This window comes from Cervus elaphus, chromosome 12 (assembly GCF_910594005.1).
Source record: "Cervus elaphus chromosome 12, mCerEla1.1, whole genome shotgun sequence".
Taxonomy (NCBI): Eukaryota; Metazoa; Chordata; class Mammalia; order Artiodactyla; family Cervidae; genus Cervus; species Cervus elaphus.
The window spans coordinates 93,099,272-93,118,525 of record NC_057826.1 but is presented as its reverse complement, the minus strand read 5'-3'; the positions used below and the strand labels follow the sequence as shown (position 1 = coordinate 93,118,525).

The 19,254-nt window shown below is 36.8% G+C and overlaps 1 protein-coding gene and 1 non-coding gene across 2 annotated transcripts in view; one reads left to right on the top strand and one right to left on the bottom strand.

Annotated features, from left to right (window-relative positions):
- Positions 1-19,254, bottom strand: part of ANKRD31 (ankyrin repeat domain 31) — a 125,552-nt gene that overhangs the window by 45,167 nt on the left and 61,131 nt on the right. The window contains exons 14-18 of the mRNA XM_043920584.1: positions 15,784-15,836; positions 13,301-14,813; positions 12,621-12,782; positions 10,495-10,632; positions 1,262-1,404 (exon numbers count right to left, since the gene is read on the bottom strand). Coding sequence (XP_043776519.1) covers positions 1,262-1,404; positions 10,495-10,632; positions 12,621-12,782; positions 13,301-14,813; positions 15,784-15,836 — 2,009 coding nt within the window. The remainder of the gene's footprint in view (positions 1-1,261; positions 1,405-10,494; positions 10,633-12,620; positions 12,783-13,300; positions 14,814-15,783; positions 15,837-19,254) is intronic.
- Positions 11,327-11,399, top strand: TRNAK-UUU. Its single transcript has one exon. It is a non-coding gene; the product is annotated as a tRNA-Lys (tRNA).

The window sequence follows — 19,254 nt, the reverse complement described above, 5'->3', positions numbered from 1 at the left end:
AACCTGACCCATGAATACCATACGCTGACCTCTGTAGCACCTCCTAAATTTCCAGGTACAGGGGTGATGTTGGGGGAGGGGGGGGTCCTTATTTCTATATTGCATTTTTCAGGATAGTCTAAAATCCTAATTTTCCTACTATGAATTTTTTGCCCTTATTTAAGAGGTTTCACTTTAAATGACCTTTTCCCTGTACAAATAACCAGTAGGTTCACCACTTCAGTGGCTCTTCCTATTTGTTTTCTTCCACTGCACAATCACATAACCTCAAGATTTTGTCAATTCCTTTTTAATTTAAACATCTTTAAGGTCAAAGAGCTTCTTTGATCAAAAGAAGCCTCCCTGGACATTAGCCTACCCATCTGGTATTATTCTTAATTATTAGTTTATGCCTTTTATCTCTGCAAATCACAAATTCAATACTCTTCTTTCACATGACTATATTCAGGCTGAAAACAGTGGAGATATATTTTCACAAAATTAAATAAAAACTACCGGACTATTAAAAAATACCTAGAGACAGGTAAAGTGGTATTAGTGAGAGATCCAAAATATTTTTTACATGAATCTTGGTTTTATACTCTTGTTGTTGCTGATAATTTCCTTAACTATTTTTCAAAGTGAAAAATTATTCCTGAAATCTACACTATCTATAGACAAATCTTCTTATAAGGTTTGTCAAAAAAAAGAGATAAGTTTAAAAATCTGAAGAATTTTAACATCTAGATTTGAAATTTAGTGTTACTCTAATAATTAACCTAGTAATTTTCCTGTTATTTTCACCATAGTTGTTTATTAAAAAATGAGAAAAAAAAATACAACAATCCCCAAAGAAACAAGCAACTTAAGCTTTTACCCATTTCTTTGAAACTTTAAACTCACTAAGAAATTTCTGAGTTTAAAAATTGTCTGGTTATCACATATATCATCACTATATATACTCTTTTATGTACAACAGCAAATCATTTAAGACAATTAAAATTAGAATGTATTACATTGATAGGCTGTGTTTACTCTTAGCCATTTCATTTTATTCTGATTTACATGAATTACACAATGAAGAGATAATGGAAACAGGATTCATTAGGAAATATATTGCTCTTCTAAACTATATGTAATATCATATACACTTGTACCTCTAAGCAGTTTTAAAAATTCTTTGTCTTAAGGAATCACTTTAATTAGCAATTTAAAATACCTTCACTGTCTTCATTCATTTTTTAAAGAAAAAGAAATAGGAACCTAATATGATGCACTATACCTTTAAATGGTTGTTTGCAACAGCATCATGTAAGGGTAGAATTCCATCTACATTTTCACAATTAACATTAGCGCTAGCTTTTAGCAACTCTACAATTACATCACTCCATCCCTTACTAGCTGCATTATGAAGTGGTGTCCAACCTAAAAAAGGAAAAAAGAGAAAACAAAAGAAGCTACTTACAAATCAATACTCAAGTAATATCCTCATTATTAAGTTTATTTGCACTAATGGAATGAATATATATATTGATTCAAATGTATATACTAAGTACTGGACAGGAAATAATATTGAAAACAGGCTACTTTAACATCCTCTGAGCCCACAGCTGCCCCTGGACATGGCCCTATCCACCAGAAGGCCCAGGACCCAGATCCTCCCACAGTGCACAGACACTAGACCCAGGACACCCAGGGCTCTGCAGCCAGAGGCCCTGGAGCCCAGCTCCACCCACCAATGGGTGGGGACCAGCCCCAGAAACCCCTGGGCCTAAGCCCTATCCACCAGCAAGCCAGCTCTAGCCTTGGGAATAGCCTGAGCCACCAGCAGGTGGCCGCCAGCCCCTGGACAATTACAGCTCCACAGCCTGCTGTGACAGAAGTCAGTCTACCAACAAGCAGCCAGCAGCAGCCCTAGGACCGGCTGGGCTCAAGTCCTGCTCAGCAGCAGGCCAACATGAACTTTAGGTCCACTGAGCCCACAGCCACCTGTAGCAGCACTGGTCCCACGCCTCAGCAGTCCAGCACGAGCTCTGGAACCTGTGGGCCCTCTATCCAGTGCCCAAAACCTGGCTCTGCTCACCAGTGGGCTGGCAGTCATCCCAAGAACCAGCTTCATCCACTGGAAGGCAGCAAACAGCCCTGAATCTCCTATATCCAGACTCTGCCCATCAGTAAGCAAGCACTAGTCCTGGGGTCCCCTGGGGGTCAACGGCCAGCTGCCTTATGACACAGCCCCCCCAACCAGGCCAGCAGCCCCCACACAAGCAGGGCAGCCAACCCAACTGGGGGGCAAGCCAGCCCAGCAGACCACCCACAGCAGTCAGCCTGACACACAGGAGGACGCATGGAGCCCACATGGGGGGCCAGGACACACAGCTCTGCTATCAGAGGGAAGTGAGCTCCTAGAAGCATGGAGGTTTCCTCTAAGAGGCTACTTCTCCAAGGCTGGGAAATGTAACAAACCTACCAGACACACAGAAATAAAACTAGTTAGTTAGGCAAAATGAGGCAACAGAGGAATATGTTTAAAAGAAAGAAACAAGATAAAACCCCAGGAGAAGAACTAAGTGAAGTGGAGATAGGAAATCTATTTAAGAGAGAGTTCAAGGTAATGACTATAAGGATAGTCAAAGAACTTGGGAGAAGAATGGATAAACGGAGAAATTAGAAGTTTTTAACAAAGAGTTAGAAAACAAAGACCAACCAGGCAGAGATGAAGAACACAATAACTGAAATGACAAATGCACCAAGAGGAATTAACAATACACTAAACTATATACGAGGACATATCCGCAAGCTGGGTGACACAGCAGTGGAATTCAGAAAGTAAGGACAGTTTAAGAGCTCTCTGGAACAGTATCAAGTGTGCCAATATTTTCATTATAGGAGTCCCAGATGAAGAAGAGAAAGGGACTGAAAATATATTTGAAAACATAATAGCTGAAAAGTCCCCTAACCTGGGAAAACAAAGAGACATCCAGCCAGACCCAGGAAAAAGATCAAGACAATCCCAAACAGGATCAACTTAAAGAGGACCACATTAAGACACACTGTGATTTAAATGGAAAAATTTAAAGACAGAGAATATAAAAAGCAGCAAGAGAAAGCAACAAATAACATACTAGGGAACTTCCATAAGACTTTTGGCTAACTTTACAATAGAACTCTGCAGGTCAGAAGGTAGTGGTACCATATATTTAAAGTGATGAAAGGGGAAAATGTACAACCAAAAGTATTGTACCCAGCAAGGCTTTTATCAAATATGATGAAGATATCAAAAGCTGTATAGACAAGCAAGAGCTAAAAGAGCTCAGCACCACCAAACCAGCTTTATGAAAAATGTGAAAGGGACTCCTCTAAGCAAAAAAGAAAAGGCCACAACTAGAAACATGAATATTACAAAAGGAAAAAGTTAATTGGTAAAGGCAAATATACAGTAGAGATAGTAAGTCAACTGGGTACAAAATTAATAGGAAGTTTAAAAGACAAAAGAAATAAAATCATCTATAACCATAATAAGTAGTTAAGGAACACACAAAACAGATGAAAAATATGATACTAAAAACAGATATTGGAAACTCCTTACATAACTGGAGGAGTGGAGAGTAAATATGCAGGGTTGTTAAAATGTGTTTGAAACTAAGAGATCAGATGCAAGTTAAAACAATCATACACACACACACACACACACACACACACACTCATGGTAACCATGAATGAAAAATCTATAATAGATATGCAAAAAAGAAAATGGAAACTAAACATAACATTAAAGATAATCATAAAATAACAAGAAAACAAAACAAAAAAATGAATAAGAAAAGAATTACAAAAACAACTCCCAAACCATGAATAAAATGGCAATACAGTTCAGTTCAGTCCTCAGTCGTGTCCATCTCTTTGTAACCCCATGAATCGCAGCACGCCAGGCCTCCCTGTCCATCACCAACTCCTGGAGTTTACTCAAATTCATGCCCATCGAGTCGGTGATGCCATCCAGCCATCTCATCCTCTGTTGTCCCCTTCTCCTCCTTCCCCCAATCCCTCCCAGCATCAAGGTCTTTTCCAATGAGTCAACTCTTCGCATGAGGTGGCCAAAGTACTGGAGTTTCAGCTTCAGCATCAGTCCTTCCAATGAACACCCAGAACTGATCTCCCTTAGGATGGACTGGTTGGATCTCCTTGCAATCCAAGGGACTCTAAAGAGTCTTCTCCAACACCACAGTTCAAAAGCATCAATTTTTCGGTGCTCAGCTTTCTTCACAGTCCAACCCTCATATCCATACATTACCACTGGAAAAACCATAGCCTTGACCAGATGGACCTTTGTTGGCAAAGTAATGTCTCTGCTTTTTAATATGCTATCTAGGTTGGTCATAACTTTCCTTCCAAGGAGTAAGCGTCTTTTAATTTCATGGCTGCAGTCACCATCTGCAGTGATTTTGGAGCCCAAAAAAATAAAGTCTGACAGTGTTTCCACTGTCTCCCCATCGATTTCCCATGAGGTGATGGGACCAGATGCCATGATCTTAGTTTTCTGAATGTTAAGCTTTAAGCCAACTTTTTCACTCTCCTCTTTCACTTTCATCAAGAGGCTTTTTAGTTCCTCTTCACTCTCTGCCATAAGGGTGGTGTCATCTGCCTATCTGAGGTTATAGATATTTCTCCCGACAATCTTGATTCCAGCTTGTGCTTCTTCCAGCCCAGCATTTCTCATGATGTACTCTGCATATAAGTTAAATAAACAGGGTGACAATATACAGCCTTGACATACTCCTTTTCCTATTTGGAACCAGTCTGTTGGTCCATGTCCAGTTCTAATTGTTGTTTCCTGACCTGCATATAGGTTTCTCAAGTGGCAAATCAGGTGGTCTGGTATTCCCATCCATTTCAGAATTCTCCACAGTTTATTGTGATCCACACAGTTGAAGGCTTTGGCATAGTCAATAAAGCAGAAATAGATGTTTTTCTGGAAGTCTCTTGCTTTTTCAATGATCCAGTGGATGTTGGCAATTTGATATCCAGTTCCTCTGCCTTTTCTAAAACCAGCTTGAACTTCTGGAAGTTCTCGGTTCACATATTGCTGAAGCCTGGCTTGGAGAATTTTGAGCATTACTTTACTAGCGTGTGAGATGAGTACAATTGTGTGGTAGTTTGAGCATTCTTTGGGACTGCCTTTCTTAGGGATTGGAATGAAAACTGACCTTTTCCAGTCCTGTGGCCACTGCTGAGTTTTCCAAATTTGCTGGCATACTGAGTGCAGCACTTTCACAGCATCATCTTTCAGGCTTTGAAATAGCTCAACTGGAATTCCATCACCTCCATGAGCTTTGTTCGTAGTGATGCTTTCTAAGGCCCACTTGACTTCACATTCCAGGATGTCTGGCTGTAGGTGAGTGATCACACCATCATGGTTATCTGGTTCATGAAGATCTTTTTTGTCCAGTTCTTCTGTGTATTCTTGCCACCTCTTCTTAATATCTTCTTCTTCTGTTAGGTCCATACCATTTCTGTCCTTTATCAAACCCATCTTTGCCTGAAATGTTCCCTTGGTATCTCTAATTTTCTTGAAGAGATCTCCAGTCTTTCCCATTCTGTTGTTTTCCTCTATTTCTTTGCACTGATCGCTGAGGAAGGCTTTCTTATCTCTCCTTGCTATTCTTTGGAACTCTGCATTCAAATGGGAATATCTTTCCTTTTCTCCTTTGCTTTTCACTTCTCTTCTTTTCACAGCTATTTGTAAGGCCTCCTTAGACAACCATTTTGCCTTTTTGCATTTCTTTTCCATGGGGATGGTCTTGATCCCTGTCTCCTGTACAATGTCACGAACCTCCGTCCATAGTTCATCACATAGCAACAATTACTTTAAAAGTAAATGGACTGAATGCTCCAATCAAAAGACAACGAGTGACTGAATGGATACAAGAACAAGACCAATATATATATACTGCCTACAAGAGACTCACTTCAGATCTAAAGACACACACAGATTGAAAGGTAGGGGATGGAAAGAAAGGTATTCCATGCAAATGGAAACAGAAAGCAACCTGGAGTAGCAGTATCTGTATTAGATACAGTACCTTAAAACAAAAATTGTTATAAGAAACAAATAAGCACATCACATAATGACCAAGCAATCAATCCAAGAAGAAGGTATAGCAATTTAAAATATATCTGTATCCAATACAGGATCACCTAAATATATAAAGCAAATATTAACAGACATAAAGGGAAAAATCAACAGTAACACAATAATAGTAGGGGATTTTGACATCCCACTTTCATCAATGGACAGATCATCCAGAAAGAAAACCAATAAGGAAAAACTCATAAATGACACATTATACTAGAGGGACTTAAACTGATATATATAGAACATTCCATCCCAAAGCAGCAGAAGACACATTCTTTTCAAGTGCACATGGAACATTCTCCAGGATAGGTCACATGCTAGGCAACTAAACAAGTATCAGTAAATATAAGAACACTGAAATCATATTGAGTATCTTTTCATTCATACTGAAAATCACTATGAGACTAGAAATCAACTACAAGAATAAAAATGCAAAAACACAAACATATGGAAGCTAAACAATATACTACTCAACAACCAATGGATCACTGAAGAAGTCAAAGAAAAAAACAACAAACACCTAGAGACAAATGAAAATGAGGACACAATGATCCAAAATCTATAGGATATAGCAATAGCAAGTTCTAAACTTGTATAGAAGAAAAATTTCAAATAAACAATGTGAACTTATCCCTAAAGGAACAAGAGAAAGAAGAACAAAAAATGTGAAAGGAGAAGGAAAGAAATCATAAAGTTCAGAGCAAAAATAAATTAAATAGAGGCTAAATAAATAGAAAAAAATATCAGTGAAACTAAGAGCTGATTCTTTGAAAAGATAAAACTGAAAACACTGTGGCCAGACACACCAAGGAAAAAAGAGAAAAGGCCCAAATAAAATAAAATATAAATTAAAATGTTATAATTAACAGCACAAAAATACAAAGGATCATAACAGATTACTAAAAACAACTATATGCCAATAAAAAGGACAACCTACAAGAAAAGGAAAAATTCCTAGAAATGTACAATCTCCTAAGACCTAATCAGGAAGAAATACAAAATATGAACAGATCAATTACCAGTAATGAAATTGAATCAGTAATTAAAACTCCCAACGAAGTTCAGATGGCTTCACAGATGAATTCTACCAAACATTTAGGGAAGAATTAATACCTATCCTTCTCAAATTATTCCCAAAAATTGCAGAGGAAGAAACACTTCCAAATTCATTGTACACGGCCAGCATCTCCTTGACACCAAAATCAGAGAAAGATATCACACACACAAAAGAAAATTACAGGTCAATATCACTGATAGAACATAGGTGCAAAAATCTTCAACAAAATTTTAGCAAATCAAATCCAACAATACATTAAAAGTATAATACACCATGATCAAGTGGGATTATCCTAGGAATGCAAGGATTTTGCAATGTCTGCAAATTGATCAATGTGACATACCACATTAACAAAATGAAGAATAAAAGTCGTATGATCACACAGATGCAGGAAAAGCTTGTGATAAAATTCAACATCCATTTATGATCAAAACTCTCCAAAAAGTGGGCATAGGGGGAACATATCTCAACAACATAATAAAGGCCATCTATGACAAACCTACAGCTAACATCACATTCAACAGTGAAAACCTAAAAGCATTTCCTCTAAGATTGGGAACAAGACAAGGGTGCCCACTCTCATGTTTACTCAACATGTTATCAGAAGGCCTAGCCACAGCAATGAGAAGAAAACGAAATAAAAGGAATCCAGACTGCACTCTTTGCAGATGACATAACACTATACACAGAAAGATCCTAAAGCTACCACTGAAAAACTACTAGGGCTTATCAATAAATTCAGTTAAGCTGCAGGATACAAGGTTAATATACAGAAATCCGTTGCATTTCTACACACTAACAACAAATGATCAGAAAGCAAAATTAAGGAACTTTCTCATCTTCAACTGCATCAAAAAGAATAAATACCTTGGAATAAACCTACCTAAGGAGATAAAAAATCTATACTCAGGAAATTATAAAATAGTGATGAAAAAACTGAAGATTATACAAACAGTTGAAAAGATAAGATATACTGTATTAGAAAAATTAATAGTTAAAATGACCATACTACCCATGGTGATCTAAGATTCAATGTAAGTCCTATCAAAATACCAATGGAATTTTTCACAGGGGTAGAATAATTTTAAAACTTGTATGATAGCACAAAAGATCTTAACTAGGCAAAATAAACTTGAGAAAAAAGAACAGACTGGAGGAATCACATTCCCTGACTTCAGATTATACTACAAAGCTACAGTAATCAAAACAGTCTCATACGGGCAGAAAAAGAGACACACAGATCAATGAAACTGAATAGACAGCCCAGAAATAAATCCACACACTTACGTCAGTTAATCTGTGACAAAGGAGGCAAGAATAAACAATGGAGAGAATACAGTTTCTTCAATAGTGGTACTGGGAAAAACTGAATATCTATATGTTTAAAAAAAATGAAATCAGAATAGTTTTCACACTATATATAAACATAAACTCAAAATGAGCCAAAGAACCAAATGTATGACTGGAAGCCATAAAACTCATAGAAGAAAACATAGACAAAATGCTTTTTGACATAAATTATAGCAGCAACATTGTTTTCAATCTGTCTCCTAAGACAAAGGAAACAAAATAAAAAAAAATAAACAAACGGAGTCTAGTTGAACTTGAAAGCTTTTTCATAGCAAAGGAAGCCATTAACAAAAAGAAAAGAAAATCTACGGAATGGCAGAAAATATCTGCAAATGATATGACTGGTAAGGGGTTAATATCCAAAATAGATAAACAGCTTATAAAACTCAACATCAAAAACAAACAGGCCAATCAAAAAGTGGGCAAAAGACCTGAACTTTCCAAAAGATCTTTCCAAAGAAGACATACAGATGGACAGATATACAGATGAAAAGATGCTCAACACTGATAATCATCAAAACAATCCAAATCAAAGCCACAGTGAGATGTTATCCCACTTCGGTCAGAATGATTATCATCAAAAAGAACACAAACAGTGTTCACAAAAAGAACACCAACAAATAACAAACGTTGGTGAGGATATGTAAAAAAGAGAGCCCTTTACAAACTGTTGGTGGGCGTGTGAATTGGTGCAGCCACTGCAGAAAAACAGTGGAGGTTTCTTAGAAAGCAGAACTCCCCATGATTCAGCAATTCCACTGTTGGCTATATATCTGAAGAAAACAAAAATACTAATTCAAAAAGATACATGCACCCCAGTGTTCACAGCAACATTATTTACAATAAGCAAACAAGTACTACTCAGCCATAAAAAGAATGAAATTTTGCCTTGTGCAAAAACACAGATGAACCTGGAGGGTATCATGCTTAGTGAAATAAGTCAGACAGAGAAAGATAAATACTCTATGTTATCACTTATACATAGAATCTAAAAAATAAAAGAAACAAGTAAATACAACAAAACAAAAACAGATTCATAGATATAGACAATAAACTAGTGGCTACCAGGGGGGAAAGAGATGAAGAGAGGGGCAAGATAAGGTAAAGAATTAAAAGGTATAAACTACTATATATAAAATAAATAAGCTCACGGATATATTGTACAGTACAGGGAATACAGTCAATATTTTATAATAACTAAGTGGAACATAGTCTATCAATTTTGAATCACTATGTTGTACACTTGAAACTAATATATTATAAATCAAGTATATCTCAATAAAAACATAATCTTCATTTTTTAAAACAAGTTAATCTCATCAAAAATATTTACTGATACAAGTGACAAAAGACTAACAGAACACAAGCTATCATGGGACCAAGTAAGTACTAATCACGTCAAATGGCTTCAAGTCAGACATTAAATTAGAGTAAGACCATCTGACCTTCCTATTTATATCTTGTATTGCCACACTTCTCTTTAAAAAGACATGTGAACAATCAATCTGAGTTTTTCCCCTCTGGAATTTCTTACACAAGTTTTTTGTATGTGTGCTTGAGAAAAATGTTACAAGATCAGTTTAAAAATGGAGCTTTAAGATAAAAACAAGACCTGGAAGAAAAAAAGGAATATTATCAAGAATTAAGAAAAGAAGGGACAGGGAAAGAGGAAATTTGGCATTCCCTATAAAGTTAGGTAATGATATTAAAGCCTCCAAGGAAAATGCCTAAATAAAGCTTCTTTACTGAAAATGAATGAAAATAAATGAATGCTCCCAAAGGTATATTAAAAGCTGTTTCAATGGTTATTTTGGCAATTGGTGGGAACTAAGATAAACCATAAAATATTACATAAAGAATTTTCAAAGTGAGCATCTATATAACAGTCAGGATCAAAATGGGGGAGGGTGGGTGAAATGTATATATCAGTGAGTTCAAATTACAAAGACATTTACAATTTAAAAATCCAAACCTGCATTATCTTTTAGATTCACATCTGCTCCAGCTTCTATCAGAGCTTTCACCAGAGACAAATGTCCTCTTCTGGCAGCCACATGAAGCCGGCTTTCCCCTGTGGCATTCCTCTTATCGATCCCAGACGTTTTCATTTCTGTAAATTTGCCAAGCAAGACTGAGTTTTCTGCCAAGTGCTGGTTACTATGAAGGATCTTAGAAAACACAAAGCAACTTCCTAAAAACATCCAAAAAGGAGTGCACTACACAGAAAGTGAAAGTCGTTTCATCGTGTCCGACTGTTTGCGACCCATGGACTGTAGCCCGCCAGGCTCCTCTGTCCATGGAATTCTCCAGGCCAGAATACTGGAGTGGGGTGCCATTCCCTTCTCCAGGGGATCTTCCCAACCCAGGGATTGAATCCACGTCTCCTGCACTGCATGCAGATTCTTTACCATCTGAGCCACTAGGCAAGTCCCACACAGAACCATACCTCAATTAATATTATAACTGCTGTTGCTATTTTAAAACACAATTCGTAAAGAAATGATAGAGCATCTGAGCACATTAATTTATTCCAGCTGTTGTTCACTCTATCCTAAGCTTGACTGAAACAAATAAGACTTGCTTCATTTCTATACTCATTTCACTCAGTAGTCCATAATCCGCTTTCCACATTTATTCTCATATCTCAATGAGTGTGTTTCTGATGACGAAAGATGTCAAGAACCGAACTATGGCCTATCGAGCATTTCATTTTTCTTTCACAGAAAATTCAGTACAGTATTATTATCTAAATATTTTTATTTCTTTTCCTTACATCACAAGTTAGAAACACCAAAAACAATGCAGCCTGGGTAGCTCAGCTGGTAGAGCATCAGACTTTTAATCTGAGGATCCAGGGTTCAAGTCCCTGTCCAGGCAACAAAAAATAAATAAACAAAATAAAAACAATGCAACTTCCCCCTAAACTATGCTAAAATGATGTACTAGAAGATATTTTTGTAATATTATATAAAGAAAATAGAAGATACCGTCTCTTCTTTGAGTGGCCTGCAGCCTAGGGGAATGAGAGACATGTAAAAAATTACATTAAAATCTGATTAAGTGCTGCCAGAGAAACATATTAGTTTCTTGTGGTTCTGGAGACCAGAAATCCAATTCCAAGGTGTCAGCAGGGCTGCACTTTCTCTGGAAGCTGTAAGGAAGAATCCTTCCTTGCTTCCTCCAACTTAGCTTCTTTGGCTTTTGGCCACATTGTTCTCTTGTCTGGTCTTCACATTATCTTCTCTTTCCTTGTGTGTCTCAAAGCTGTCTCCATTTTTCTTTTATAAGGATACTTGTTAGATTTGAATCCCATTTGGAAAATCCAATAAAATTTCCTTATCTCAAGGTCCTTAACTATATCTGCAAAGATTCCTCTTCTAAATAAGATAATATTCACTCTTTAAATGCAACAGTATCACAGATTCCATGGATTAGGACATGGACATAGGTTTTTTTAGGGGGTCACTATTCAACCCACTATAGGAGGTATGTATAAGAAGCACTTTAGTTTACATGAGAGGGAGACAATGGGGAAAAGTTCAGAAAGGATGTCTAGTATTCCTACCTCTTACTCTATCAACTTTTTCTTTCTAATCAACTTCGCAGGGCTTAACATTTGACCCGAAGTAGTCCAGCCTATGGTTCACCACAGAACTAGCTCCAAGAACTACCAAGGAATAGTCAGTTATCCGTATTGTCAAACACACACAGTTCATGTATTTGACAAAAAGAAACTAGTGGCTATGCTTCTTTAATTTCCCTTATGTTAAAAGGGCTCAGTGAAAGTTCGAAGGGGTCTGACACAATCCAGATGTGCTGCCCCGACTCCAACTTCTTGCTGTCTCTACTGTTTACCTTATCTCCTCTAACATAACAAACAGACAAAAATATGACAATATATTGGAAGACTAAGAGATTCTCAAGTGGTGATTACAGTAAAACCACCTAACAAATATAGCCAAAATAATCTTATAAATTAGTGAATGACTAAAAAAATAAACAGTAAATATGAAAGTGTATATAATTCTTTGAAGGAGAGTGGATTGCTAGGAGTGGTCACGCAAAAACCTTGTCCCTGTACAGTATAGGAATACAAACCTTGGCTGCAGGTAGCTTTGGAGACATTTTTTCTTTTTCTGAAATTCTGAATTTTTTTGTGTGATTGGATGTTAGTAAGCATATGAATTTCTGAATCTGGTTTTTCTTTTTTCCCTTTACAATTTCTTATAGTGTTTTCCTCTCCATTGACAAATTCCTCACCTGAAAAAAACAAACATTTTGAAGTATCAGTGTTGTATTTCTCCTTACTAGTTATAGGACTAAGAAAGAGTCTAATCATATAATTGCTCCACGTTTCTGTTCCTTGCTAGACTGCTTTTTTATTTAAAGGAATGGAAGCTTTTAAAAATGTTTTCATACAACAAACATAAATTAGTTTCCTGGATGCAATTTCAACAGTGAATCACTAAAATCAATGGAGCTAACATTTTCCTGCTATGAAAATGTTGTTAGGTTTCTTGACATTAAGTAGGTGCTATATTAAAAAGAAAGCTAAAAACTCAAAAAAATACTGTTTTTAACTTCTGTCAATATTAATTTAGCACCTTCTTTCAAAGTAAATACCATTACTTAACTAATTAATAGTATCTCCAAATTGTGATCCACATGTCCTCATTCTGATCAGTTTGGGCAGAGGTTAAGTGAAATTCAGTTGGAAATTTCTGTGAAATAACTCAATCTACAGGAAATGTGTACAAATTGAACAATACTACTAATACCTGGTTTGTGAGAAATCTTCTCTTCTCTTTGACTAAGTTGTGAGATGTTGGTCAATTCTTCACTGATATTGTCAGTAGAATGAAAACCTATATTTCGTATGGCTTTGCTCTCTTGTCTCCTTTTTTCAACTTTAGTTGTTTCCATTACTTGAGAAGGAACACCTCTGGATGAAGGCCTATTTGAAGGACTTGTTTCTTGGTCTGTGTCAGTATAATTCCTTTTAGTGTCTCCTTCCTTATTCACCTTTTCCACAATATGTATATCTGCTTGATTCATTAAAGGAATTAGTATGCTGGGGCTATAATCCTGAGGCTTCTTGACTAGCTTCTCATGACTGGTCAACTCTGAAACTTCATGTGTCGAGAGTGTTCCTATACAAGCCAGAGGAGAATGTTCAGGACTGCCATGTGAGTGATCAAAAGAAGGTCCACATAAACATTGTTCATAATTTGAAACATGTTCAGAAACTATTATATTATCTGAATTAGAAAAACTAACAGCTTCCTGTTGTGGAAGGATGGTTAGGCTGTCTGCTTTTAACTCATTTTCCTGTGGAAAATGGTCTTGAGAAGGTAAAAATTGTTGAAAATCCATTTCTTCTGTATTTGTTTTATTCTCTTTATAATTATCATGGTTTTTGCAACCTGAAGAACTTATCACCTTTTTAGATATTACAGTCTCCTCAGAGGCACAGGAATCACCATGATCATCATTATTAAAATTTTCCTTTATAAAGGATGGGGAAATTTTTTCCCACTTGAGGCTCTCATCTTTTTGACCTGAGTTACTGTTTTCATGAGATTTATAAAGGCTAATGTGCTCCTGTTCTTGGTGAGTATGAGGCTGCTGATCTGTAGTAACAAGTGGTAACTTGGTTTTTTCACGTAAAGAAAGTCCTAAGAAAGAAACAACTTCAGCTTGGTCAATGGATTCTACTTCCATACATTTTATTTCTTGACTATCTGATGATAAATCCAGGCTTTGAGTATGCGTCTCTCTGGGAACTGAACAAGTTTCAACATCATTACACAAACCATTTTTCAGGCCCGACAGAGCTTGGCTAAAAGGTTTACGTGACTTTTCTGGAAGGTCATCAAGGATTTGGACCGCTTGTTGCCGGCGAGTAACTGATCTGCTTATTCTTCTAGAAGAAGAGACAGTCACTGTCTTTCTTGGACTGCTTTCTTGGCTTATATCATCCACGTGAGTCCTTTTATGTTGTGAATTTCTTCTTCCTTTATCTTTAGACACACTTGTGCTGGGATCCTCAGCACCATGGAGATTGACCTTTCTGAATCCTGGAGAGTGTATCTGGTTAAGAATTGATTGTTTCTGCTTGGATTTACCAATTCTCATGTTTGGGGAATCTTTTTGATAATGTTCATATATATCTTTATTTATAAATAAACTCTTTTTGCTTCCTTTATTGATTTCTACATGTTCTGGCTTCTGTCTGTTGGAATTTTCATCATAAACAAACCCACTGTGATTTTTAGAACTGAATTTTGGTTTCTATAGAAACAAAATACATAGTTAGCTTTAACTGTCAGCTGTAATTCTGCATTCAATTCATTCTGGATTGGAGAAAAAGAAAACTATTATTCCATTCAACCTTATAATTTGATCTAACCACAGGGCCTGCTGGGATATATACAACCTGATATATATTTCAGAAAAAATAGACTAAAAGCAGAAAGACAAATGTAATAGATTCAAACTCAGTATATGTGCTAATTATTATTTTTTCCTGTACATTTTAATTTGTACTTGCCAGTATTTTAGCACTATCAATCTTATTACTAAACATAATAAAAATTTTAATCAAGCTAATCCATATAGGCTTTTAAAATAATCAGATAATTCCTTCACACGGTAATCTTTGTAACTATGCTTTAAAACCACTCTCCTCTCCCATTTGTTATAGAGATAGAATTAAGAGTTTCTTTCTCTGGTATCTATGAGCAATCATAGGTAGGGTAGTGGAAGAAAGGATTTAAAAACAAAAAGACAGATATACAACCAAGTAGGCGTGTATGGAAAGATTACTGTGGGCTGACAAGACTGAAACAGGGACAGGACTTCCTCTCACACACCACAACCCAAGCATCAGATGAAAAATAACTGCCCACCATGTAAAGTTTAACGGGATGGGCTAACACCTTTGACTCTCATACTGTGCTCAGGCCAGAGGACATTCAACATGGCTGATAAACTTCATGGCTTTATAAAGAGGAGAAAGGAAGTAGAAATGGTTACCAATACATTAGTGTGCCCACATACACTACATTTACTCAACTGCTTCCCAAACTAACAGCCCAGAACCTTCTGAGTCTCATGTAATTATTCCAAAGTGTCTAAAAAGCAAAGGCGAAGTCACTGTTCCTGATGAGTGCTTCAACAGTCTTTCTTTCCCCTCTGATGATCAGTAAAATAACCAGCAGGTGCGCTCTATAAAAACGCTCACTGCTGAACAGAGAGGTACCTTGTGCCGGCGTGCATCCTCTACATCGGAAGGGTCAATGCTCTTCTTCTGAGCTGTGAGCAGAAAGAGAAAATCAGAGAGAACGGCCTCCAGAGGTCAGACTCCAGACTTCTGAAACCACAAGTCCTTTGCCATGAGCAAACCAAGTGGAAAAAATAAAATTATGAAAACACGTTTTATTAAAATTGGCACATATAACATTACATAATTTATGATTTCTGTATTTATTATAAACCAAATACTATCTTGAGGGAGCTGAAAACACCTCGGTAGGAAAAGCAAAAGAGACCCAACAAAATAATGCTGAAGATGGGCACTGAACTCAGCATTTTTATATTCCCCACAGTTATACTCAGATATGCAAGTGTACAAGCTTTTATAAGGCAAAAATTCTTTCATAATGAATTGTAGTATTACAATTCCTAATACATCTGCTTACTAAAGTTGAAGGATACATGATTAATATACAGAAATCCACTGCTTTTCTATACACTAATAGGGAACTATCAGAAAGAGAAAGCAAGAAAAAAAAAACTTACTTATATTTACAACCTCATCAAAAAGAATAAAATACCAAGGAATAATCTTAACCAAGGAGGTGAAAGACTTATACCTTGAAAACTAAAACATCAATGAAGGAAACGAAAGATGATACATGGAAAAGAGAAGATATACTGTGTTCCTGGACTGAAAGAACACTGTCAGAATTTCCATACTACCCAAAGTAATCCACAGATCTAATGCAATCCCTATCAAAACAGTCACAGCATTTTTCACAGAACTGCAACAAACAATCCGATGACTTATGCAAGACCACAGAAGACCCTGAATTGCCAAAGCAATCTAGAGAGAGATGAACAGAGCTGGAGGCATCATGCTCCCTGACTCGGGACTACACAAAACCACAGTAATCAGAACAGCATGGTGATGGCACAAAAACAGACACAGATTGATGGGACAGACTAGAAAGTTCAGAAATAAACCCACACACTTATTTTCAACTAACCTGTGACAAAGAAGGCAAAAACATACAATGGATAAAAGAAAGTCTCTTCAATAAACGGGACCTATGATAAGTAGTGAAACTGGGCAGCTACGTGTAAAAGAATAAAATTAGAACATTTTCTCACACCACATACAAAAATAACCTCAAAATGGATTAAAGACATAATTGTAAGAACAGAAACCACAAAACTTCCAACAGAGAACATGGGCAGGATGTTCTTTGAAATAAATCATAGTAATATTTAATATTATTTTGGATCTGTTTCCTAAGGAAACAAAGGAAATGAAATAAAAGATAAACAAACAGGACCTAATAAAACTGAAAAGCTTTGCATAGCAAATGAAATCACTGACAAGACAAAAAGATGACCTACTGAATAGAAGAAAATATTTGCAAGTGATATGACCAATAGAGGTTAATGTCCAAAATATATAAACAATTTGAATATAAAAAAAAGTTTTAAAAATGGACAGAAGACGTGAATAGACGTTTTTCCAAAGAAGATATACAGATAGCTAACAGACACATGAAAAAATGTTCAACACAAATAATCATCAGAGAAATACAAATTAAAACCGCGATGAGATGTTACCTCACACCTGTCAAAATATCTATCATCAAAAAGTCTACAAACAACAAAAGTTGTTAAGGATTTGTAGAAAAGGGATCCCTTGTACACCGTTGGTGGGAATGTAAAATGCAGCCACTATGCACCGACTCAATGGACATGAGTTTGAGCTGGGAGACAGTGAAGGACAGAGAAGCCTGGCGTGCTGTTGTTCATGGGGTTGCGAAGAGCTAGACATGACTTAACGACTGAACAACAACAATGGAAAACAGTATGGAGATATGGAGACTTCTCCAAAAACTAAAAGCAGAGCTAAGATGTGACTGGACTTCCTTGGTGGCACAGTGGATAAGAATCCACCTGCCAATGCAGGGGACACAGGTTTGATACCTGGTCTGGGAAGATTCCACAGGCTGTGGAACAACTAAGCCCGTGGGCCACAACTACTGCGTCCACGCTCTGGGGCCTGTGAGCTGCAACTACTGAGCCCATGTACCGCAACTAGTGAAGCCCACATGCCCAAGAGCCCACACGCTACAATGACTGAGCCGGCGTGCCGCAACTGCCGAAGCCCATGCACCTAAAGCCGGCGCTCTGCAACCAGAGATGCCACCGCAGTGAGAACTCACGCACCACAAGGAAGAGGAGCCCTGCTCTCCACAGCTAGAAAGCCTCAACAGAAAGCAAATGAAGACCACTGCAGCCAAAAATAAAATTAATTAATTTAAAAACAAGGAACCATGATATGATCCAGCAATTAAACTGCTGGATACATAGCCAAAGAAAATGAAAACATGAATTCAAAAAGATACTAGCACCCCCATGCTCACAGTAGCATTATATATAATACCAAAGATAAGGAAACAACCTATCTGTCCATAGCAGATGAAGGGATAAAGAAGATGTGGTATGAATGCATGCAACGGGGTACCACTCAACCATAAACAAGAATGAAATTCTGCCATTTGCAACAACCCAGCAGGTATTATTCTTGGTGAAATAAAAGAAGGACAAATACTCTATGTTACCACTTATATGTGGAATGTAAAAAAAATAAAACAAATCAAGGTATAAACAGAAACAGATTCACAGATACAGAGAACAAAGTAACAGTTACCAGTGGGGAAAGGGAAGAGAGGGGGCAAAATAAGGTTTGGGAATTAAGAGACAGAAAATACTATGTATAAAATAAACAAGCACAGGGATATAGCCATTACTTTGCAATAACTTTAAATGGAGTATAACATATAAAACATATGTATAACATATAAAAATACTGAATCTCTACATTGTATACCTGAAACGAACATAATATTATAAATCGATTAGACTTCAATAAAATATAAACGATTCTTATATAATCTTTTTGAAACTGCAGTTTAACTTAACTGCTCCTTTGCTGTTTAACTTAACAGTGTAATGATGAATGACAAGGCAAAAGTAAAGCCATAAGAAAATATTCTTAAGGAATCAAAGTGAACAATCCTGGCCATATTCATTGAAAAAGATACAGCCAAATATAAGTCACGACTCATGTTATTCAGTCAATGGATTATGGGGAGAAAACCCAGAACTGTATAAAAATTTTCTGTTGCAATGCATATCCTGGGGAAAAGCACATTTAGCATTATCTTTCTTAGTTCCTTTAGAGTTCTTCCATTTGGTGGATTGTAAACAAGTTAGTGTGCTCTACTAAAGGAGTGAAGCAAGAACTTCACTGGGTGGATTTTCTCAAAATTTTTGAGGAAAATCAGTTTAATTTCTATAATTCTAAGCTTGATTTGGAGATCCAACCAGTCCATCGTAAAGGAGATCAGTCCTGGGTGTTCACTGGAAGGACTGACGCTGAAGCTGAAACTCCAATACTTTGGCCACCTCATGCGAAGAGCTGACTCAT